The 26,041-nt window shown below is 31.5% G+C and overlaps 2 protein-coding genes across 3 annotated transcripts in view; one reads left to right on the forward strand and one right to left on the reverse strand.

The window, feature by feature from the left end:
- Window positions 1–26,041, reverse strand: part of Eip74EF (Ecdysone-induced protein E74) — a 174,964-nt gene that overhangs the window by 140,760 nt on the left and 8,163 nt on the right. The gene's annotated exons all lie outside the window — the stretch shown is intronic.
- On the forward strand, window positions 453–25,954 carry Lsm11 (U6 snRNA-associated Sm-like protein LSm11). Its single transcript, XM_076402572.1, has 5 exons — window positions 453–563; window positions 846–1,169; window positions 10,171–10,289; window positions 25,396–25,528; window positions 25,645–25,954. Exons 2-5 carry the CDS (start codon window positions 899–901, stop codon window positions 25,824–25,826), a joined length of 705 nt encoding a protein of 234 aa, XP_076258687.1. The 5' UTR covers window positions 453–563; window positions 846–898; the 3' UTR covers window positions 25,827–25,954.

Here is a 26,041-nt window from a genome sequence, read left to right on the forward strand (position 1 = left end):
ATGAAAAAATATATAGTAAATATAATTAAACATAAAATATATATAAATATTTTAACTTTCTCTTAGAGTATAGTTATCTATAAAATATGCACGAAAATCATCAAAGTGCATATGAAACGACATAAAAGTGAAAGTATTTTAATTCCCTGCATAATGATATAAAACGATATTATGTCTTACTCGAAGCTTGTATCCATCGAAACAATGTTATTTCATCGTAATTTTTTTAATAAGCCTTTAGACATTCTTATGTGTTACGCTTTATGTAATAACACAATATTTTCTATCTCTATTTTCTATCTCTATAACAATCATGGTATCAATTAAATCAAATATGTAATTCTCAAATGACGGTTTCAATTTTCATTCATAGAGGGCGCTGTGGCGCGTTTACTATTATTGGTTCTGCAGGAACAAATTAATTTTTCACCATTTTAAGCAAATATTAAAATAAAATTAATTTATTGCTTGGCTTTTATACTTTCGCTGAAATCCATCCGCTTTTTTGCTTCTTTCGGATGGTAATTTGCAACGTAGAAGTGAAATTAATCTCGCTTTTATTGGTAAGTGTGAAAGTAGCCGTTTGTTACGTAATTTTCCGTGCTTTCTATCGGTCGTTGTTATTGTTTACTACTTTTTATTATTTTGTTAACAGTTCAACTTGGATGCCATGGCATTAGATTACACAAACTTCGATTATCTCTAATATTATAATATTATGTTTTGTTTTAAAACATATACATTATATTTTGATGTATAATTTTCAATAATTTTTGATCTATTACAGTTATTAAGATAATTTCATTAATTATTGGCCTAACTTTATTAAAATATTAATTCCATAGTCGGAAGTATTATTGGTTGCCTAGCGACGCACAGCTGATCGTATTGTATAACAATGGCCGATGTTCCTGGGCCTTCCGGCGTCAAAACAACGAAAAATGAAGAAAAAGACACTAAACTCGAAGATGCTATTGATTTTTATAGTGAACATTTTGATCCATTGGTTACCCTGTACAGTAATCAAGTGAAATTACCGAAACCTAATGCCAAACCGTTCGATAATTTGGCGATGTGGAACTCGCATTATCGTAGAGGAGAAACTAAGAAAGTAGAGAAAAAATCGAAAGATCAACCACTTCCGCAGCGAAGATGGTTACCCCATCAGTGTAAGTATCGTGTTGTGTTATTATTGTGTTATGTCTCTCATTTATTCTCAATACATCTTCAAGTATATACAGTTCAACTTTTGAGGTTATGTTTCTCAAGGAAACAACATGTATTTTCAATTGAATAGAATAAAAAACGCCAACGTTTCCCGAACGATACTTAATGCATTAATTTCTTTTGTTCATTGTAAACGTCAAGATGTATTTACGTGGACGGTAATGGGAATTCAAGGTGGCGAGTGTGGTCATGGTTAGAAATATAACCTTTAGTTTTGTATTTATGGTTTCGTATTAGAGTTGGCAGATATCAAAATCGAAAACCATTAATACGTACTATTAAAGTTATACATCTGATGGTGAATATTTTAACATATACAAGGTATTACAATTTGTACAGCCGAGAGTTTGTTAAAGTTACTTTTCTTTGATAATAGATGTTTCATGTTGACTTTTGTTTAAATATTGGGTTTTTTATTGATATATAATTAGAACATATTTTCTTTCTAGGGTACAGTAAAACGTAATTTATTGAAACTGCCTGGAACTGGCATATTTTGGTATTTTTTTGCTTTTTTATTTTTTTTCTGGTTTACATGGATTAAATTTGATCATTACTATTGATTAAATATTAATTTAATAAATGATCTTGAATGGTAATGTACAAATATAAAAGTTGTTTTTGTTATTTTTGGATTTATCTTTTAATATAATAGTATCAGCCCTTTTTACTCTTGAATTCTATCATACACATTTTTTTACAAGGGATTAATCTTTATGGTTATTGGTTTGTTAATTGATTTTTATTAATATAAAATTGTGGAAGGTTATTTCTGGATTTGCCTCGTATAATAATAATAATATATTGGTACAGTTCAATTCTTTTTCACTATATTATTTTAAATGTTTAACTTATTTTTGTAGTTTTGATATATTTTTTATAGGTTTTCATGGGATTTTTTAGTTGTGAGTTAAACAAATATTTATTTCATTTAAAAAAAGTTAAATGGCCTGACATTCTCTCATTACACATGGCACCATATTTTGACTGCCTTTCCCATAGCCGGTAAACATCTGGAAGCTACTCTATATTAATTATAGAGTAGCTACTACTCAATGGTAGATAAAAATGTTCCTGTGTACTTAATTTTTTTGTCTCTCAGAAACTCTTGCCTGGGATTTTTGGTTGCAGTATCTCAGTTCACAAAATCAAATATGATCATAATAATGATATTTTTAATGCTGTTTTTTCTGATGTGCTAATTTTTTTGTTTTCTATCGCAAAATATTTAGATTTTTGCTTTATTACTTTTTTATTATTGTTTAAAATAAGTCAACTGCTCTCAATGAGGATTCTTGATATTCCTCATTATTTTTGTAAATGTTAAAATATGCTTGGGTTCAACTGCAGGCTAGTATATGTAGTTTTATTAGTTATTGCACAATAATAGATAAATAAACAAAGATGTTTAGAATTTATAGCATTTTGATTGTAGTTAGTATTATCTCAATAATGAAATTATGAGATAATGAAACAGTCATATGCGTGTGTTGTTTGTTTTGAAGAATTGTAGCCAATAATAATTAATAGTAAAATATTGTCTTACCTTGCGAACGATATTAATAAACATGATTTTATTTAAATATGAACATGTTGAACAATGAACCGTTCGTTCTTTTTTCCTACGTTCCATAGAAAGTATTTTTTCCACATGCACGTTTCGACGCCATTCATGTAAACTCATTGTAAAATGCTGGATAGTAAACTTGTCTAGGAGACATTGACCTTTTAGCGTCTCAACGTTGCTGAATGTATGGCGATCGATGATTAGGTTAGATATTTTTGCATTAAATTTTTCTGCTTTTACCTACAGTTTTCAGGGTTTGTTACATAGTCCTGTCAATAATTAGGCAACTAGACAGATTGTGTCGGAAAGCTAGATGGTTTGGGTGGGATCAACACAAAGTACCTTTAAAGTGTAATTTCATAATATTATATTTAAGGATATTGAGTAATATGAAGTAAGATAAAAATAACGCATTGTGTAGTTCAGAACTCGGTGAATGTACCAATCATTCAAAACAAAATTAGTTACATAAGATGAATTCGTTTTCTTTGAAAGTATGCATAATTTCTCGATTTAGATGTTAACAAAATAGAAATTGCCTATATTCGACATTATTGCAGAGAAATTATGACTTTTTACTTAACGATAAATGTTGGTGGATAGTTAGTTTTAAAATTTTATATTCTATTCTTATCTTTTTTGCCAAAAAAAAAAACAAAAAAAAATTAAACGATTATCAAATGATATCGAGTCAAGGCTCTAGTACTGACGTCTGAATATTTTTGTTTCATTATTTAATGTTCTAACCAAACATTGAACTGATGAATTGATGATGATCACGTTTCTTCATGACTTGTTTATTTTTCCTTTTAATTTCTTGTGCCTTTAGCTGAAATATATAGTGATAAAGTGATAAGATTTGATATAATTTCATTTAAGATTCCTGTACATTTGTAGATATTGTTACATCTTATTATTTCTTTTTTCTGGTGTCATTAAATGTATAGTATTAGTCACAAGATCTCAAAGTCGTTGATATTAATGTAGAATCGTCCACATTGTACTTTTTGTAAATATTTTATGCAATTCATTGATGGCAATGCAAGGTATCAGTCTAACCAACTGTTAAATTAGATGGTTTTGACATTTGTCTACAAAAAATAGTTTGAGATACATATATGAAATGTGTAAAAGTAGTCTACGTTTTTTAAACTATATTTTGTTGAAGTAATTTTTTGTTATTTTCTTTTTCCAAGTGGTATATATTAATGGAAAGTTAATTTTGTAATAAACTTCATACAGATGCAGAGGTTTTTACTGCATCCACCATATAGTCTAAACATTTCTCCATGCGATTAGTGTTTATTTTTGTCTTTGGTTGTTTTTTTGGCTTCTGAGGGTCTATATCTTTATTATCATGCAATGTAACTTTCCGAACGTTGATTTTTTTGTGGAATTAAAGTTATTTTGAAGCAACTTACGTACGCCTAATTGAATCCATTACACGTAACTACACATTTGTCATGGCAGAAGGTCGAATACGAAGCTCGGAATTGTTTATGTTTGCATTACAAAGTCATTCATCTAATATAAATTATTGTATGCACGATTTTATGTTATTTTAGATACGGCACTTTATTACGCACCAGTCTCGATACGCCAAGGCCGAACGAAAAGGTTTTTCGTTGACGCACCGACGCATTCTTTTGGAAACGGTACTGTGTGAAGGTGTACCTCCAAAAAAGGAAAATTTTCTTGGCTCTTTATTTTGGGGAAACACGGCTTTTTAAGCTATGCATCTTTTACAGTGATGAAATTACGGATTGGTGATAAAATATTTTGGTTTTTCTTGGCGTTTTTTTAAGGCGAATTTATGACATTCCGAATTTCTCAAAATTCCTAGACAAAAACTGAGCCAAGTCATTTTCCAAGCCTTTCTTAAAATCAGTTTTATGCTATTAACATATATTTGATTAAATAACAATTTTTAATTGGAAAAAATGTTGATGAAACAAAGAGCTTACTATTGTTAGGATTATTTTCTCAGGAGAATCGAGCATCTTTACTAAGACGGTTAAGTGAGGTATTTTTTCCAAGAAAAATCATCAGCCACCAAAAAATTAATTCCTTTAAATTATTTTGTAGTAAATAATTAAGATTATTAAAAGAATCAAGTAGAAGAATCAAGTAGAAGAACAGAGTTAGTTTTCATCATCTGTGTTCTTTCTTTTGAAGAGAGGTACATTGATAAATAAATTGCTGCTTGATCAAAATTGTTTTTTTATTGTTTATTCTAAAAGTTTATCCATTATACTGGATATTTTTCAGTTTATTTGCACCAGAGGAAGTACTATTGATGATCAATATTACTCTTTGGAGTGTTGTTCGTGCCATATTATAATTATGAATGAGTCTTGGCTGATTAATAATTACTAACCTTTCCTTTATTTTGACCTTTTCTGTGTTTGAGTACCTATTAGCTTTTAGAAAAGGTCCAACAGTATAAAAATTAGACAAGACAATGTAACGTGTATGTTATCATGCCATTGATGGATGACCTCGGTTTTTCTTTTTTATTTCTTGTTTTGTTATAATAGTACATTTCTTAGTCCTATCGTATCTGACAGTGCTTGTAGCTTTAAACCCTTTATATTTAAAATCAATCAACACTTGCATTCTGTTGAAAAAGTTATTGAAGTAGACTATTTGTGGGCTGGGTTTCGTACTCATTTCAACCAACTTTTTACCCAAGCCAGTACCACCTGAGATTTGAGCATTCTTGCTTGTATATAGTGATTAATGTTATAGTGACACATTTCATAGTTCATAGGGAGTAGTTTTTACTTGGCCCTCCTAGATGTGACCTTAAAAATAATGTGCCGAATTTATGCTTATATGTACTTATATGTAATAAATATAAGCATAATAAGCATATAACATAATTGTAATAAAGTACATTAATATGACAGTATTTAGGAGTTCTTTCCTATAAATTAATATTATTTATTAACGTAATGGGCAAAAAGAATAAAATTTTGATTAATAAATAGTAAAACTCTCTAGTCTGCTCTTTTTGTTTGACTTTTTCGATTTTTTATGAGTGTTGATGTTTGTTTAACCGTTTTAAATGTTAAAACTTATTTTATTGAAGTTTCAACCATTAATAACTTTAAAATATATTTCTAATTTTGATTAACGATAAATAATATTATTGTTTTATCTGTAAAGGGTGCGATAGTTCAATAGTTGGTAAAGATTGATTGATTTTTTAATTTCATTATATTTATATTATACATACAAATTTTATTAGAAATAATAAAATAAAAGGAGTAAAAATATTGAATATAGTGTCTTATAAAAGAGATGGAAGGAATGGGTGATATAGTTTTATTCAAAAAAAAACCAAAATTTTTCTATAAAATAAATTTAACTTTACCCTGTATACTACAAGTTACGGAAAATATCTTTTCGGGTCTGATGTTTTAAGCCTCCTGCTCATACATCCGTGTGGTCGCTTCTTTTCTCGTACCTCGTGTATATAAATAAAAGAGATCCTCTACGTTTCTGGAAATGTAGGCCAAATTGTGGGCGAAACCATCTTGGCCGGTCTAATTTTAGACCATTTTTAGCGGCGATCCGATGTCATTGTCCTCTGGGTAGTGGATTGGCACGCGACACTCATTTGTTTATTTATTTTTAGCCGTCTTTTTTTCTCTTTCGATAGACGAATCCGAAAATAATTAACATTTTCATTGAGAGATGGTGGTGCACGTTGTTTTAATTTTGGTTTAATCGTTTAATCTCGGTTGGTTCTGTTGAAATATGCGGTGGTATGTGCCGAGGAGGTTTGGCTGTAAATCGGATTGTGATTATAACATATATTTTTGATATATGTTGATTTTTTTGTGTATAAAAATCTGTGTGTTTAAATTTGCGTCAAATTTTTTTTATAAATAGATTCAAACAGCACTTTTTATATGAGTTAGAGACTAGTACATAGATTAAATAATTTATCGTCCTATAAAAAATTGAATAATTGGATTAATGGTTATAAGAAATGTTATTTTTCGCTATTATATTTAAAAAATTTGAAAATATTTTACTTTTTTGATAGTTAAGTTCGTAATAAAACAGAATTGACAAATTTACACGAACACCCTGCAATATAGTACATTTTGTTGCATGTTGGCGACATTGTTTCCGCGTAAATAATACTACTTGTATGTATTGCTCATTTTACATCTTGTAGGTTATATTTTAGTGTATTATAAAATTTGTTCCACGTGAAATGTGTTTCTCTTAGATATTTTACAAAAGATAGTAGCTATGTTAATGACAGTATACTAAAAATATGGTAAAATATCATCGCGGGAGCTCGATAAAGCTGACATTCATGGAAGGGCTGCGATTGTGAAACTCTTTATAACGAAAGCCAAGGCTAAACTGCGAAAGTGGTTGCATAACGATAATAGAACCTGGATACTTTACCATTGGAAGAATGTATGGAGAACCCCAAAAGAAGCCTACGATTCGGACTGGTATGACTAGCATATTGGTGCCAAATACTGCCATATTTCAAGATGATAATGCGTCCATACACACAGCCAAAAAGGTTCAGTCTTGGATTGAGGAGCATCAAATTATCATAAAACTTATCCTCAGGCCTCAACATAATTGAACCGTCATGGAAAGTTTTAGCACAAAGAGTGGGGAGTAGATTTCCATCTCCCAACATCATTGCAGCAATTGCCGGGTTTTTTTGGTACAAGATTGGAACGACATTCCGTTAGAGGCGAATGTTTTAGAGATCTAACGCTTCATAACATTCCTAAGCAAAATGTCGACCGCTAACGCTAAAATATGTCTATCTTTAAAGTTCGCATCGCTGTACCTTAGATTTCATACGTTTTTTGAATTGTCATCCTTCCAATAAAACAGCCAATGCACGTCATCGGTCAGCACCGTCGATGTAAAATCCCTTTTAAGCTCTGGGCATTTTTCTTTCTCATTTTTCTAATGCGTCCGAACATGTAACCAAATTGGTCTATAACAGTTCAGTTAAAAAGTCAGGCCTGACACATAGATGGCGCTACTAGAATTAAATCCATATGTGTTTTAGTTAACCCTAACCTTCAAAAGATGCCTTTATAAATTTAATAGCTGTCGGATCATTAGTTTGTGAATTATAGCATTTTGAGTTAAGCAACTTTTTAGTTATTGTGAAAGAATGGATAAAAAGGAATTTCGCGTGTTGATAAAATATTACTTTTTGAAGGGAAAAATACAGTTGAAGCTAAAAATTTGGCTTGATGCCATTGCAGTGCCAAAATGAACCATTAATGATTGATATACTAAGTTTAGACGTGGTGTAATGAGCACCGAAGACGGTGAACGCAGTAGACGCCCAAAAGAGGTTGTTACCGACGAAAACATTAAAAAAAAACTGCAAAGTGATTTTGAATGATTGTAAATTGAAATTGAATGAAATAGCAGACACTCTAAAGATATCAATTGACCGTGTACATCATATCATTCACGAATATTTGGGTATGAGAAATTTCTGTGCAAATTGGGTGCCGCGCAAGCTCACTTTTGACCAAAACAACGACGAGCTGATGATTCGAAGGAGTGTTTGAAGATGATTAAGCGTAATAAACCCGAGTTTTTGCGTCGATATGTGACAATGGATGAAACATGGCTCCATCATTTCACTCCGAAGTCCAATCGATACTTATCCGAGTGCACACGATGAACCCGCTCCAAAGCGTGCGAAAATGCAACAGGCGGATGACAAGGTTATGGGGTCTGTATTTTGGGATGCGCATGGAATAATTTTCCATTGGGAAAAACGGCCGCATTTGAAGAAAAAGAAAGTGCTGCTTCACCAAGACAATGTACCGTGTCACAAGTCAATGAAAACGATGGCAAGAATCCACGAATTATGCTTCTAATTGCTTCCTCATCCAGCGTATTCTCCAGATCTGACCCCCAGCGACTATTTCCTGTTCTCAGATCTCAAAAGAGTGCTCGCTGGGAAGAAATTTCCCTCGAATGAAGAGGTGATCGCCGAATTTGAGGCCTATTTTGAAGCAAGGGACAAATCAACGTTGCATTATAAATTTTGATGATGTGCATTGGCTGGTTTATTGGAAGGACTATAATTACATAATACTAGAAAACAAAATATAAGTGGAAAATAATACAAAATTTTGCAATTAATTCCTTAGAGTAACAGGAATATGCATCGAAGCATCTCAAAAGACATCTTGGGTCATATCCTGCATGATATTTTGGGCATGAGAAAGCTGTGGACACAATAAGAGCCGCGTTTGCTCACTCCGAACAAGCGCGACCGTGAGACCACTGTTTAACGCTGTTTAAGCCCGGTCCGAAGGATGATATAGGATGCATAAGTTTGTGACCAACGAAGCATCGATCCACTGGTACACACCAGAGACTAAGGAATAGTCGGAACAGTAGATTTCACCTGGCGAACGTGCTCCGAAGAAGGTGAAGGCAGTCCTGTCGGTTGGAAATGTGATGGCCACCGTTGTCTGCGATTCACAAGGTGTGCTCTACATCGATTACCTCGAGAATGGCAAAACGGTTACAAGACTGTACTATGCGGAATTATTGGGCTGATTCGACACCAAGTTGTAGAAATAACGACCTCATTTGGCGAGGAAAAAACTGTTTTTCCACCACGACAACTTACCGGCACTCATCACTTCTAATTGGGTTACAAACTGCTGCCACATCCGCCACACCTTTATTATCGTATGGTATTCTTCGGATTTGGCTCCGTGCGACTGAAAAAGTCACTTGCCGGATATAAATTTGAGTTGAATGAGGAGGTCATCGCCGCCATGTAGGCCCACTTTGCAGATTTCGAAAAAACGTACTTTTTAGACGGCTTAAAGAAGTTGGAGCATCGCGATTATGAATTAGGTGAATTAAACTTCCAGGGGATACCATAGGTGGTTTAGAGAATAGTTCAATGTAAAGATAATAAAATAACTTTGACCTATAAACTGTTGTGGCTGTTTAATTAAGTGTAGTTTAACTCCTTCGATATTATATGCATTGGCTGTACTATAACGTTAAAATAAATTATATTTTATAACATTTTTGTTTCATTATATTATTTATATTAGAATGTTGTTAAAATAAACTAAAACGAGTGAAATATCAACGTTAAATGAGGCAACATTGAACTGTTTTGACGTCATACATTGAGATGACGTGAGTTCAATGTTACTTTGGATAATATATGGATAGACATCATTTCTTCTTTACCGGTAACAAAATTATATTTTCCGCCACTAAACCGAACTTGAAAACTGACTCTCTGCGCCCAAATCTAACTGTATCTGCATTTTGAACGTTCCGATTCCGATATGCCACGCAAATATTTCATTTTTAATTGCTTTTTACAGTGCCGATCCCATCGAAAAAACAGACACGTAAAGAAAAGAACATTTTTACAAGGATGGACGACGCACAAGGTCCCCTGTCGTTACTGCGGAAGTATATGCAGGAAAAAACACCAATCAAGGTAAATTAGGGAGGTTTAGCATTGGCTGCGCGATAAAGGTTGCGCGCGCTTAAGCTCGGTCTTTCTCGCCGCCGGTTAGAGTTGCGGTTAAGTTGTCGGTTAAGCGTTTCGGTTCTTTTGCAGTCACACATTATTAGAACTAGATGAAAATGAAGAGGGAGATAATATATAGGATGCACACAGAAATTTGAGTATTTATTTAGAGAAATTAGTGCGATATATTCTATTCAAAGATGATATAATTCTTTGTTATGTAGCCAAAACCACTTGAAGAGTTGGTATCTTTTTTTTCTTTATTATTGCATTTCTTTATTACTCATATTTATGTAGCATTTAATGTTCAAGAAGTTACCTGAAAGTTTTAGAAAGTAATGATAAAAATATCTGTTCAACTATAAATAGTTTTGACTAATTCTTCAGGAAATCAAATCAAAGTCAGGAAAGGTCTGTGATATGTTAATGAAAGTATTTATGCAGTATTTAATGCTCGACAAGAAGGTATAAGGATATCATGCTTATATTTGAGATTTCTGTATGATAATAATCAAAATATTTGACCGTCTACAAATAGTTTTGGTTAATGAATTTTGTTTTGTTCCTTATAAATATGAAACGAAACGAGGTAGGTCCCTAAAATTATGGGAACATATTTAAAATTTAAGGTCAACAAGGAGATATGGGTACTTTTACTGTATGTTTGTTAGTTCTAAAAATTACGAATAAAATATATTTTTCATTAGATATATTTTAAACACAATTTTGCTTATATCGTTAAAACTATTATACTTGCGTGAAAAATAATGTTATTTTCGATTTTGTCATCACAATATTCCTACAAAATGAAAGTTTCACCTCGTTGGGAAGCCAACATTTTTTTGACAATTTTTCCATATATATGCTCAGGAAAAATTAAAATTTTTAGCCTTTTTCAAACTTTTTCTTATAACTTTCGTTTAAAAGAGGATATATAGTTAAAAATACCATAATTTATGTTAAATTGGATGCTAAGTAAGATGGTTATGTCATATTTATTGAAATGTAAAAATTTAAAGAATTATGGCTTAACAGGTTTTTTTTACTAAAACAGTTTAAAATTCGAATTTTACTCCTATTTCTAAGTATATTTGATACCAAAATATCTATGTTTTTTTTTCATCACCATATTTACCACATATTAAAATTATAGTCGATTTGGAGACTTACATTTTTTAAATATTTGTTACGTATATCGTTGTCATGCGTAGATATACAAGTAAAACTAGCTGTTTGAATATCTTTTCAGCTATAAATATTTTTGTCTAATTCTACTTCTATTCATATTTTGGAAAAGTTCTACGATTTTCATTAATAAATTATCAGTTGTTATATTTAAATTATTGCTTATTAAATGAGCAATATTTTTTTTATCAGAGACAATAACATTTTCTAATTCTTAAAAGATTATGATGATATCATGGTTTTACTGAATAGTATTAATAAAACAACAGATTAAAACATCTGGACCACGTTATTCAACATGAATTTCAACAGAAGGCATTTTAACATTCAAATTTTGTAATTCAGGATGTCAAAAGTGACTTTTCAAACTACCTCTTCCTCCTCTTCCTTTCACCTCTTGAAAAGACCAATAAAACCAAACCAAGTTCCAAATAAAACTCGATAATAACCTGGAATAAATGAATAGAAAAAGAAAATGGTTACAAGATCGTTAGAATTTCTGGGTTATATTGCTGACAAATATATAATCTTACTGACAATGAGCTTTTCCGTTGAAAATAAGAAACCTAATAGTTACTAATAATCTTATATTTAGTGAATAATTGTACAAAATTATGCATTTTAATTCATTCGTCAACAGAATATATTTCGAAAAGTATTTAGTGATGTATGCTATAGTATATCGCTGTGTGATGTATGCTCTGGGAAGTATATCGGTTTGCTGAAAAATATCGGTTTGATGCATTTTTAATATTCGAAGTATTGATGTATTTTTATCGATTTTATATATGGTTGATACTTTTCAATAAGCCTTTGATGCAGACGTAATTTTGTTTTGTGTGAACTTCAACAGTCTCTGGATTTTTTGATCGTTTTATTGCTTTATTAGCATTGTACAGAACCAATTCATCTTTGGACAGTATCACTTGTTCAAGCTAGATCGACATCACTTTTTTTGACACTCAACACTTTAAAATTAATAGGATACCTAAGTAAAATACAAATAATGTTTTGTTGAATTGTAATTTGACGTCTCAGTTAAACGTATTGATAAAAAAATACAACAAAGAATCGAAAATGGATATGGTTGCTGATACACTGATGCGATATAGCTAGTTCGAAATTAATGCACAGTCCAAGAATTGTAGGAATTTAGTTATGAAAGTCTTATAGGGGCTTAATCTAATATTAATGTGTCTTGTTATGTGTTATGAGTATTCACTATTAATTTTGTTGTCTGCATCATCGGGCTTTAGCTCAGCAATTTCCAATTTACTATTAAGTAACATTATATTTCAAGTAAATACTTAAAATTATCGTCTGTGGTGAAAGACATATTTTTTAGCTATTTCTGTTGCTATGTACTGATGCTGTTTGAATTTGTAGTCTATATGATTAGATTCTTAACGTGTTACTTCCTATTTTCTTTTGCCAAATTCTGATGTGCTCAAGAGACAAACCATATATCCTTTTATAGTTTCCTTAAACCAAATTGGATTCATTATTGTTATAAACCAACAGAGCAAGTGTAAATCTGATGCTGATGATAATAAGTATAAACTAATCAAATTTATGATCAGATGAGAGACGGTCTTTAGTCAGTAGAAAGAAGGAAGGCTATGTAGCCTCGAGAGATAATCATCATTCTACGAAATTATTGGATTAGATCTAAATTATCAGTGTAGATGTGTTTCGTTTTTAATTCCTTTGGTCTGAAAATAATTTTTTTAAATATATGACAAAATTGTTCCAAAAAACCTATACTAAAGATTGGAGGATCTACTTGAAAGTGCTAAAACTGTTTTAAATTTCTCAAATCCCAACGAACTTGAACACGTTTAGATGGATAAATAAATATGCACTCATATCCACTGAGAATGGTACAGATAGTCGCGAATGTTCAGAAATCACTTCCTTATATAGATCCTCAATGAGAACTGCTACTACATTCAACTATTATTTATATATTTTTGCTGGTTGTTGCTAACATTCAGCTAGTACAACGTTTGATCGTTAATAACCATCTAATAAAAATCGATTCAGTGGCCTTCGCTAAAAACTATGCTGCGAATCAGGAAAAACAAAATCATTTCTTTGCAATTTAAGGTTAATCGGCGCGTAGTTGCTATATCGACGTCGACAAAACGTTTGCTTCAGCAACCATAGCTATTTTATGTGGTTGTTTCTGCACTTGTTTTTTTTTCGGTTTTTCAATGAAGTCTTCCTTGAACTTTATTTGTTTTCCAATTGCATTCTGCTGCATACATATTAAATATTTTCTAGAATTTTAAAGTTTAGGTTCGACAAAGGTTATGAAGACATAACCATCATTTTGCCTGAATTATTACTTTGATTTTACTGAAATTATTTTTGACCATATGTCATTAAAGTTTGACAAACTCTTATTTTTGCTAGTTGGGGTGTATTTTATGACGTTATAGAAAGAGAATAGGTTTCATCAGCATTTGTATAGAAGGTAATGCCCACACAATGGTATAATTATATTATCTGTATGTCTAAAATTCTTAGAAAATATTGACAAAAGTACCTGTTCAGCTATAAATAGATCAATTCTTCTATTCTTTTTGATAAATCTGAAAAAGTCTATGATATGTCGATAAAAATATCAGTATATATAGAATTTAATGCCAAACAAGAAGGTGTAATCATGCTATACGTATATATAAGAGTTCTAGAGAATAATGATAAAAATATTTGTTCAGTTTTGAATAGTTTTGGGCAATTTTTCTTCTATCCATTTTTGTAACTCTGGAAAAGTCTATTCTATGTTAACGAAAATATCAGCGTTTGTGTAGAATTTAATGCCCAACAAGTTGATATAACTATATTCTTTACGTATTTGAAACTTTTATAAAATAATAATAAAAATATCTGCTCATCTATAAATGGTATTTGGTAATTAATTTTGATTTATTCCTTATAAATAGGGAACGAAACAAGATAGGTCTCTAAAATTATGAGTACATATATAGAATTAACTGCTTAAAAAGATGGCATGAATACTTTTGCCGTATGTTTGATAGTTTTATAAAATTACCCATAAAATATATTTTTTGTTAGTTATTTATAAAACGCAATTTTGGTTATATCTTAAAAACTATAAGTATTACATAAAATATAATGTTATTTTCGATTTTCTCATCATAATATTCATAAAATCTGAAACTTTCAGCTCATTTGGAAGTCAAAATATTTTTGTCAATTTTTCCATATATATACTCAGGAAAAATTGCAATTTTTGGTCATTTTCAAACTTTTCCTTATAACTACAATTAAAACGAGCATACATCGTTGAAAATATCACTACTTATGTAAAATTGGATGCTAAATACGATGGTAATGTAATTTTTATGAAAAGTTTAAAATTTTAAGAAATATGGCGTAATAGTTGTTTTTCATCAAATTTATTTAAATTCGAATTTCACTCTGATTTTGAAAAATATTTGATTTACATCAAAAATAATTATCTCTATGTTTTTTTCACCGCCATTTTTACTAGATTTGAAAATTTTGGTCCATTTGGAGACCCAAAAGTTTTGGCCCTTTATATCCTAAGTTTTTAAAAAATCGATTATCAATCGGGATTCGTCAAGGATATTTTAAAGAAAATATAGATACGTAAGAAAAACTAACTGTTTGAAAGAGTACTATACAAATTTCTTGTAAATTTCAAAGTTCTAGAAGAAAATGACACAAATCAATAAATTATATCATCAATAAATAGTTTTGATTAAAACAAAACTCTGGAATAGCACAACATAAATTAGTAAAACAATCAGTATTTATGTAGAATTTAATGTTCAACAAGATGGTATAATTATATTATATGTATAACTGAAAGTTCTCTATATATAAAATTTATGGAAAATAATTACAATATATCTGTTCAGCTATAAATAGTTTTGGCCAATTCTGCTATTCTTTTTGATAAATCTGGAAAGGTCCATGATGTATTATGTATATGTATATTTCAATGTTCAATAATGTATAATTATATGGTGTGTATATAATCAGCTTCAAGTAGTTTTGGCTAATTCTTCTATTCTTTTTTATAGTTGTGGAAAATCCTACCATGTTAGTAGTTAAGGTAAAAGTATTTAGTAATACAGATGAAAAAAGTAGAACAAATATTTCAGGCAAATAATAACTCTCAAAATTTGAATAAAAGGAAATAATATGTGATGTTAACAATTTATAATTCACCTAACATTCAATGTAAGGCTCGCCAGATTTAGGTCCTTTCGAAAAGTATAAAAATTTATAAAATTTTTTGACCTCTCCTGGTATACTGCATTTGTTAATCACCTCATGTGCTTCCAAGTTTACAATCAAGTGTCCTTTAATGTCAAATTCATATCTATGAGTAGTCGTATGGAAAAGGTCACGGCGATATGAATATTTCATTATAGAACGAAACGGTTCTTCAACAAATTTTCAACATCGGTGGCATTTTCTTTGGGTGAAACACTTTCTCAACCAGCAACATTAAAGCGTTCGTCCAGTCTAACCATCGATGGCTAGTACTGTTGCTGTTTAAGAGTATTGTTTTTGGTGTAGGCATTTGAAAATAATTTTCGAAAATATTTCATTCAAATTTTATAATTCTGGAAAAGTCTATATTAATGAAAATACCAGTATTTATGTAGAATTCAGTGCTAAACAGATGGTATAATTATATTATGCGTATAACTAAAAGTTCTAGAAAATAATTATAAAAATATCTGTTAAATTGTAAATAGTTTTGGCTCATTTTTTTCTATTCATTTTGGTAACTCTGGAAAATTATGTGATATGTTTATGAAAATATCAGCATTTATGTAGAATTTAATACTCAACAAGATGGTGTAATTATATTACGCTGTTATAGCTGTAGAAAATGATGATAAACATATTTAGTCAGCTGGATATACTTTTAATTAATCTTTCTTCTACTCCTTTTTATATCTATGGAGAAATCTATGGGATGTTGGTGAAAATATCAGTGTTTGTATAGAATTTAACGCCTATTAAGATGGTGTACTTATATTTTGAGTATATTCGAAACTTTCTTTGTTATATATATTTACAAATTTAATATTTTTTTATAAATATGGAACGAGGCAAGATAGGTCTCTAAAATGACCAGTAGGTATATAAAATTAAATGCTTTATAAGCTGGCATGGTTACATTTGCAGTACGTTCGATAGATTCTCGATCGATTTTTAAAAAAATATTGATAAATCACCTTTTTCGGCAGTTATTTATTAAACAAAAATTTTCTTATATTATAAAAACTATTAGCCATATATGAAAAATAATAATATTTTCGGTTTTTTTATAGCAACAACAAAATCTTACAGCTTCTCAAACTATTCTTTATAATTCCGATTGAAACAAAGATACCTAGTTAAAGAAATCATTATTTTTGTGATACATAAAATAATATAAAAGTGATAAATATGGAGTATAACTGAAAATTTTAGAAATAATAATAAAATTATCAGTTCAGTTATAAATAGTTTTATAACTGAACACTGTTTTATAACTGAGCAACTGTTTTATGGACCTAATTTTTCCTTCTAAACATGGAACGAAACAAGATCAGCTTCTAAAATTACCAGTGCATATATAAAATTAAATGCTTAATAAAATGACATAATTAGTTTTGCTATATGTTTCATAGTTTTAAAAATTATGGATAAAATATCTTTTTCACTAGTTACTTATTAAATACACTTTTGTAACAGGTCAATTGAAAAGACAGATAGATGGCGCTACTAGAATTAAATCCATATGTTTTTTAGTTAGCCCTAAAAAATGCGTGTATAAATTTGACAGCTGTCCGATCGTTAGTTTGTGAATTATAGCATTTTGAGTTAAGCAACTTTTGTTATTGTGAAAAAAATCGATAAAAGGAATTTCGCGTGTTGATAAAATATTACTTTTTGAAGGGAAACAAAACAGTTCAAGGAAAAACTTGGCTTGATGTCGAGTTTCCGGACACTGCCCCAGGAAAATCAACCATCAAGGATTGTTATGCTAAGTTTAAACGTAGTGAAATGAGTACCGAAGACGGTGAATGCAGTGGACGCCTAAAAGAGGTTGTTACCGACGAAAATATTTTAAAAATCCATGAAATGAATTTGAATGACCGTACATTGAAATTGAATGGAATAGCAGACACTCTAGAGATATAAACTGAACGTGTACATCATATCATTTACGTATATTTTTGGGTATGAGAAAACTCCGTGCAAAGTTGGTGCCGCGCGAGTTCACTTTTAACCAAAAACAACGAGTTGATGATTCGGAGCAGTGTTTGAAGATGATCAAGCCTAATAAACCCGAGTTTTTGGGTCGATATGTGACAATGGATGAAACGTGACTCCATCATTTCACTCCGAAGTCCAATCGACAGTCATCCGAGTGGACTGCACACGATGAACCCGCTCCAAAGCGTGGAAAAACGCAACAGTTGGCTGGCAAGGTTATGGTGTCTGTATTTTGGGATGCGCATGGAATAATTTTCATTGACTACCTTGAAAAAGAAGGACCATCAACAGCGATTATTACATAGCGTTATTGGACCGTTTGAAGGGCAAAAATCAGTGACTTGGGCTTCGAATTGCTTCCTCATTCACCGCATTCTCCAGATCTAGCCCCCAACGACTATTTACTGTTCTCAGATATCAAAAGAATGCTCGCTGGGAAGAAATTTCTGTCGAATGAAGAGGTGATCGCTGAAACTGAGGCCTATTTTGAAGCAAAGGACAAGTTGTACTACAAAAATCATATCGAAAAGTTGCGAGGGTCGCTATAATCAGTGTATCACCCTTGAAGGGAATTATGTTGAATAAAAAAACTAATTTTGCCAAAAAAATGTGTTTTACTATGATAGGCCGGGGACTTTTCAATTGACATGTTATATCTTAAAAACTATTGTGAAACTTGGAGCGCAGTACAATATAAATGTATGAAATAGTATTCTTTTCGATGGTATTTGCATTCTTGAAAGTCAATAAATATCTTATAAAAATGAGATAGTGAAAATATTTCTAATTTATTTTTATTCTACTCGAAAAACGACTGACATTTAGACCTCTAAACCAACATAACCCCTTAACAGTCGATGGCTAGTACTACAGTTCGCTGTTTACCGAGAAACCCGTTGCATAATACGTTGGAATAGAATTGTCGAATAATAATTCCGCCTTTGTGATTCGCGATCGACGTAAGGTCAGCTAGTACAACCAATATGGTATTTGGTGGTCCAGTCACCTAGATAGTTTTTATTCGTTTCTTATGGCTGCGTATATTCGGTTTTGCACTACACGTTTTGATTTTTTCGAGTTTTTATAGCTTAATCTATGTCGAAACCGCTTCTTTGTGAAGAAATTACTATGATTACTCAATCATGCATTTTTTCGGTAGTTGTTACGGTTACCGATTTTACTCAAGAAAAATACTACTTATTTTTTTAGTTTTGCCAAACTTACTGCTGATAAAATGGGCTTGTGCTTCAGAACAAGACCTATGCTGGTCGACCTTCTGGGTTTCTTTTAAGACCAATTGAGCTGATGGAAGGCGGACATCCGTGTCAAGTGACAATGGAATTGCTTCAAGCAGATTTCGAATTAGGTTTACGTTTTGATCAATAATAAGTTCAAAAAATCCTTCTAATTGACGTTAGCCACAAGAAGTTATCATTAATTTGGGCGCGGTTGTATAATAGTTGCTCCCAAATAATTTTCATTTAATGAATATAGTTCAGGTATTTGTATGATTTAACTAGTACTGCTGTACTTCCACATTTTTTGCTGCAATAGGCATTGCTTCAATAAAAATAATTTATCTGTTATAAGAATTTTCTTATATAAATAAATATATCTGATTATTTTAGCACTCTAAGAAGATATCTTTTGTAGAATAATTTCCTAAATCTTTATCCCATTTTTCTGGAAACATGGCGATATTGTATCGAATGAACGATGCTCCAATCAGGCGTATACGGTGATCCAATCGTCGATCAATTTTCGCACTTAGTAGCCATGTTTCCTCTTTTAATTTTTCTTCATCAGCTACTAAGTTGTCGGAGAGTTCTTTAAAAGTTCGGCCTAGATTTTTTCCAATAGGTCTTGCAATTTATGATTATTTAATTTTTTTCGGTCATCTGGTGCGTTCTTTATCATTGACATCAAAATTACCACTTTTAAATGGCTGAAGCCAAAACCTACAATTGCTTTTTAACGAGCAGCATTACCATACGTTTTTAAAAGTTTTAGCTGGGCATTTTGGTTTACATTTATACCTCGTATATTCACTTAAACCAACGGAAAGTCTAACTGTCAAAACACTTTTGAAACGCTTTTGTCTTCTATCACTAGAAAACAGGTCCGTAGAAGTGGTAATTTATGTTTTCAAAAGATATCGGCTGGAGCCATTTCAGTTGAATATGGTGGTTGTTCGATAGTATTTTGCGTCGTTCTTTCCTTCCACACATCTGACATTTGACTTAATCTTAAATGATGATTTCTCACCATTTCCTTCTCTTTAGCAATGTTAACTTCAATTGAAGATATTGATAGCCAATTGATAAGATACAAATCTACTAATTTAAACATTTAGAACAGTTAGAAAAATCGCAGGAAATTATACTTGCAATGTAAAATTTAGGACAAATTATTTGGTTGGTGTTTCTAACTATTCCAAAAATCCAGATCACTTGAAAATCAAATCGAGTTCTGTAAAGACACTCATATGTGATGTTTAAATCCCACGCTAATATAAATGACAGTTGTGTCAACTTGTTGAGCTGTATGCTGAGATATATATTGATGATGTAAAGGTTATCTTAATACGTTGGAAAAGTGACATCTTTTGAGACCACTATAGAAGTGAATACAATTTCAATAATCTTTAAAGATATTCAAACATAGTATCGATGGGTAGAGTTTGGAGAAAGTCAGCAAAATAAACAACAGGTTTTAATTTCAACAGGTCATAATAAACTATCATATATTTCCAGTAAATTTTATCAAATTTAGGTATTTGATGTTTAAATCAGTAAAAAAAGTTTGATCTTAATTAGGTAACTCACTTTGTTGGAAACAACATGCAGAGATTGATTGAAAATCAGAGAGAGATTGAAATCAGTAAAAAAAAAGTATGATCTTAATATTGAACAATCTCTGCATGTTTTTTCCAACAAAGTGAGTTACTTAAATGAGAATGCTTGGGAAATATTGTTATTTTATTTATTAAAACTAATGTACAACTAACCATTATTTTTTATGTATCTTAGCATACTAACAAGTAACTACAATTACAACTGTGCTGTTTTTTTCGTTTGAGATGTCTAATCGCAATAGACCACATTTAGAAGTCAGGACGCAAGACTAACTAACTAAATTCATTTTTATATTTATTCTTATACTTCAAATATTTTACAATGGTCATTAAGAACGGACTAAATGTCTTTATTCTCAAATATTTCTTGTTTTTTTCCATTATTCTATACAAGTTAGTTTACACTGAAGCATATAGCTATAGCAGGTAACGCTAGACGAAATAATGTTCGAACATAGTATTACTATAGCATCAATTTTTACTATATAATAGTACTAATAGTATTCTGAGTCGAACGATACTCGATTTAATGGTATTATTAAAATATCAGAGATTCTCTTAATAGTTGATTTGAAGTAGTTAGTTAATTGTGCTTTTACAGTCCTCTACACGTTAGTATAACAACAGTTGTTTAACTGACGCACAAAAGCAGGAGTACGGAAATTAAATAAATGAAATATTATTTTGGTTTTATGAATTAGATGTCAGGGAATGGGAATGATGAAAAATTCTTTCTTGGTGTTCTAAAATACTGTTTTTTGTTTGTTTTAATTATTATATTAAATTGTTCAATGTTGTTCAACGTGGTTTTACTATTTTCCTCGCGGTTATTCCTTGTTTCCTGACCATGTAAACTTGCACTGGACTTGTGCAAATATTGCAAAACCAAAATTGGCCAAATCGATCCGGCCATTCTAGAGTTTTAGGAAGACTAACGAACATAAATTAATTTTTATTTTATATTCAATTATTATGTTCTTTTTCTGTTGTCGGTCGCAAAATAATGATAAATTTGGTTTTTCAGTCCGATCTGTTTACTCCCAACGGATCCAAATTGAATCCGTCGCCGATTGTTGTGTTGTGTTGTGTTTTTTTTTTTTGGGTACTCGCTTTGACAAGGTAGTAGTGCACCGACTGAACAACGGAGAAGGCGTCCACGTTCGTAACGAAGTACTTTCCCGCTGGACCTTGACGTAGCGAGGTCCCAAACGAGGTCACCACACAAGGTCTTCACGCCTAAGATTATGGCGGTCCTAACCTTGCTATAGAATATATTTTGATGGAAATTCAAATTAAACGTTCTCGTATATGAAGGTTTTTTTATTTATCTCTCAAGTTTTTTTCGCGCGCGTTAAGCGATAGGCATCCGGGGAGGAGATGGGGGGGGCAGGAGGAGGTCTAACGAACAGAAAAAAACCCTGATTTTGACTTACATATTTCTATGGGTGATACGACGAGATTACCGTGGGAGTTTGAAAAGTACCCAAGGATTTCGGTGGATTAGAATCTGAATCAGAGAACCCTGATTATCTACGGTTGTCTGATGAAAAGGTAATCAAGTCCATCGGTATTGTTTTGTTCATAATATTGAGGAATATTCTCATTCAGGGTTTTTCGTTTTTACAATCAATTTGGTCTTCAGTCATGATTAAATCGTGGGTTGAGTAAAAACGAATTTCGTTTTTTTTTCAGATCTTTCAAAGGGAATTTGTTCATATATATTTCATTGCTTCTACAGAGTTAACTGACAGCGATCGACGAAGATTAAAGAGGATGACGACCAGACAATTTACAGATATCGAGGCAAATGTGACATCAGAACTCAAAACTCACTTGAATAATACTGTTTTGACAAAAATAGCACGGCGGGAGTTTCACAAAGCTAACATTCTAACCAGCCCTGAGCTGCAAAGAAGTGGAGCAATGATCATAAAACCTGGACGGCTGATGATTGGAAAATTGTGATATGGTCCATAATTTTTTTTCCATTGTTTCCTACGGGCCGGAATGCCTAGGTTCCGATATGATTTGGCTATATCGCGGTATACATTTGGTTCTCCCATTCACATCATTGACCGGATTACTGCGATTGAATATTTCGACATCCTCAATGATCATTTTTTTACTATATCTAGCATATATTCCACGATGATAATGTGCCTATACCCACAGCCCACAAAGTTCATTCTTTGTTCGAGGAGCTTCAGAATATCATCAAACATATTTCCTGGTCAGAACAATCCCCAGGCCTCAACATAACTGAACCGTTATGAGGAGTTTTAAAGAAGATAATGAGGAGTTGGTTTCCATCTTCACATCATTGAAACAGTTGGCGGATTTTTTGGTACAAGAATAAGACAACATTCAGTTGCAAACTATTTAAATACTCAACAGTTTATTTCAGAAATTAAATGCCATAACGTCAAGAATTTTTCAATGTACAAATATGTTTTAGGGATATTTTGACATTCTTGGCAAAATCAGAGGTTTTCATGATGCAAAATTTCTTCATTAGATTCTAACTAATGATTGACAATTTGTAACGACCTTTCAAGATAAATTAAATTAAGTTTTAATTATCGATTCCGTGCTTTCAGACGTATTCGGTGCTCCGATACCAAATTTACCGCCTTTATTGTTCAGACGACTTGTCTGTCCTGCGGATTTATTCAAATTAAATAAGTAAAATGAAAGGCCCAAAATTATAATAGAAGGAAGGAAAAAATATGTTGTTGATACAAAATCGCCAATGCTTTATATCAATATCAATGCAATATCTCTCTTAATATCTAATGTTGGCTTTACATTTAATTCTGTTTTTCTCACAGATCTTTTCATTATTTATTTTAAAAATTGTCCTCAATTATTATTGGTTTTACGCATTTTAAGTATTGCTTCAAAAGAAAACTTTCCAAGACTTTAAAATTGCAATTGCAGACAATATAAATTGTAACATAAAGACTTTGATCTAATATGGGACGTGGAACATAATTATAAACGATTTTCAGTATATGATGTTTCTAATGATTCTAGTTTTTGGTTAATAGAACTGAGTCAGGATTAGTCAGGAAAAAATAGGTAAAGCCGAAGTACCTTCAAAATGTTCTAGAAAGAGTGAAAATGCCCACCATCTTCTGGACATCTTGCGTAGAAGTATTAAAAGACAAGTTTTACTACGTTAAGACACAAATTGAATCTTTTGCTGTGATACGAAAAAAAAATATGGTAAAACCGCGCTGTATAATATGAATGTATTATTAGAACTGTCAACTTAGAGCATTGTCTTAGTTTCTTCGCCATCCTCACTAATGTTTAGTGTTTTTTTTAACTGATAACATCTGGACTGCAACATTTTGCTTCGTCTGGTCGCTGAGTATTCCCTAAACACAAAAAACCCCTTTGAGGATATCATTTTCAGTTTAGCAACCAGTTGGAAGGCTTGGGAAATCTTGGAAACATTTAGCATGGGATGCAACAAAATTAATTTGAAAAAGTTAATCGGTTCGAGTTTTAATTGAAAAGTCTTCGGATGACGGTAGCGGGGGAGTAGGGCGGAATAATCGCCCATTAAGAAAAATCTCCAATAATCTTTTACAATAATGATTCTTTAATATAGTTTTTGGTTTTTACTACAGTATAACTAATCACGTTTAGCTTGACAAAATAGAGATTGAAAATCCTACCAAACAAAGATAATTATACTTATTTAAGAAAAGTAACATTGGCTGTAATTGCTCAATATTATCAGATTGGTAACAAGAATCTCTTCATCATTGACCGGAGGCTCTATTTCTGTATCACAGCTCAGTTCACAGTTTTATTTTTCAGTTTCACAACTATCACATATTGTAAGAACTTCATATGTTGGAGCCTCACTGTGATAGACTTTTCAGTATGTGTCATTTAGTCGAAGTGAGAAGAAAACATTTTTTCAGTGCGTTGAACATGAATCTGTACCGAGTGAAATGAATTTGTGGGAAGTTTTATTTTTTACTTCAATTTGATAAAAAATGCAGCTGAAGATTATCGAATGCAGTGTATGCTTATGGCATCCAAAACGGAAGAAATACGAGACAATAATGTTATTCTTCAGAATGACAATGCTCGACCACATGTTGGAAATATTAAAATGGGAAGTGCTACCTCGCCCGCCTTATTATCCGGACCCTGCTCCCTTTGATTACTACTTGTTCCGACGTATGAGTCCTGACGTCTCTAAATGGCACTTGACTTCTTATGGAAATACCAACAAATTGGTAGATTCATGGATAGTTTCATAAGAAACATCGGTTTCTTTTAGGTGAAATTCGTAAATTTCCGGAAAGATGGAAAAATGTAGCGGCAAAAAATAATTTGAGTAAAATACAGTGTATCAGTTTTTCACAATGAACCTTTAAATTTAAAAAAATCCTTTAAAACTAGTTTTAAAAAACTAAATTTTAAATTTGTATGTAAATTTCGACGTATATTTCGAAGTTGATTATTTACTTGCATTAAACTTATAATAAGACCATTTTAAAACTTAATATGGTATGTTTACCCATCAAGTGTTCAAGCAGCAATGCGATGAGTCACACATTCTTCTTCCGGGTGTTTCTGTACTACTTCAAAATAAAACAAGATCCAAATTGTTTTGATACATGTAAACTAGTGTAATTTAACAATAATATTGAAATCCTAAACATTTTTATATCGTAGCAATAACTGAACAATAGTTTGATATTAGAACGTGGAGTTCTGATTACATTTGGTTTGTTTTAGGTTATCACACGTAACGACAAGGGTGTGAGAGGTTATTGTACGGGTGTGTTGATAGCTTTTGATAAACATTGGAATCTTGCGTTAACAGGAGTCGTGGAGGTATGGAGGAGACCAGCGAAGAGCAAGTATACAGGTAAATGTCGATGATCTCGGTTGGTGTGTTTGAATTTTGTATGATACTAGGAATAATATACGATAATGAACCTTATGACCTCGAATTTGTCAAAATATGTGCTGAATTGTTTTAAGTATTGCTCGACAAAGATGTCGAGTCGGAAGAAGTACCGCCCAGGCCACATCCCATATCACCACCTGTGATCGAAAAGAAGAAAATCAGCAAAAATGTGATTGAATGTAGACAGACCGTCAGTCAAATGATCATGAGAGGCGAACACGTTGTTTTAATACATGCAGTCTTGGGGAACACTTAATGTGTTTCTAACGCTGGTTATTGTTTATTTTGACTACTACTACTTTTTACTGTTTTCTATGATTATTATTAAACGTTGATGTGATATCAAAATACCTTAATTTTTGTATTAAAACTTGTTCCTTAAAATAACTGTTTTTTTTTCATCCTAACGCAACCTGTATTGTGGACTACATAATATAAAGGGTGTTCCAAAATGTACGTAACGTATTGTTT

This window comes from Rhynchophorus ferrugineus, unplaced genomic scaffold (assembly GCF_030347505.1).
Source record: "Rhynchophorus ferrugineus isolate W39M unplaced genomic scaffold, kcgeb_rfMv2 rfM4, whole genome shotgun sequence".
Lineage (NCBI taxonomy): Eukaryota > Metazoa > Arthropoda > Insecta > Coleoptera > Curculionidae > Rhynchophorus > Rhynchophorus ferrugineus.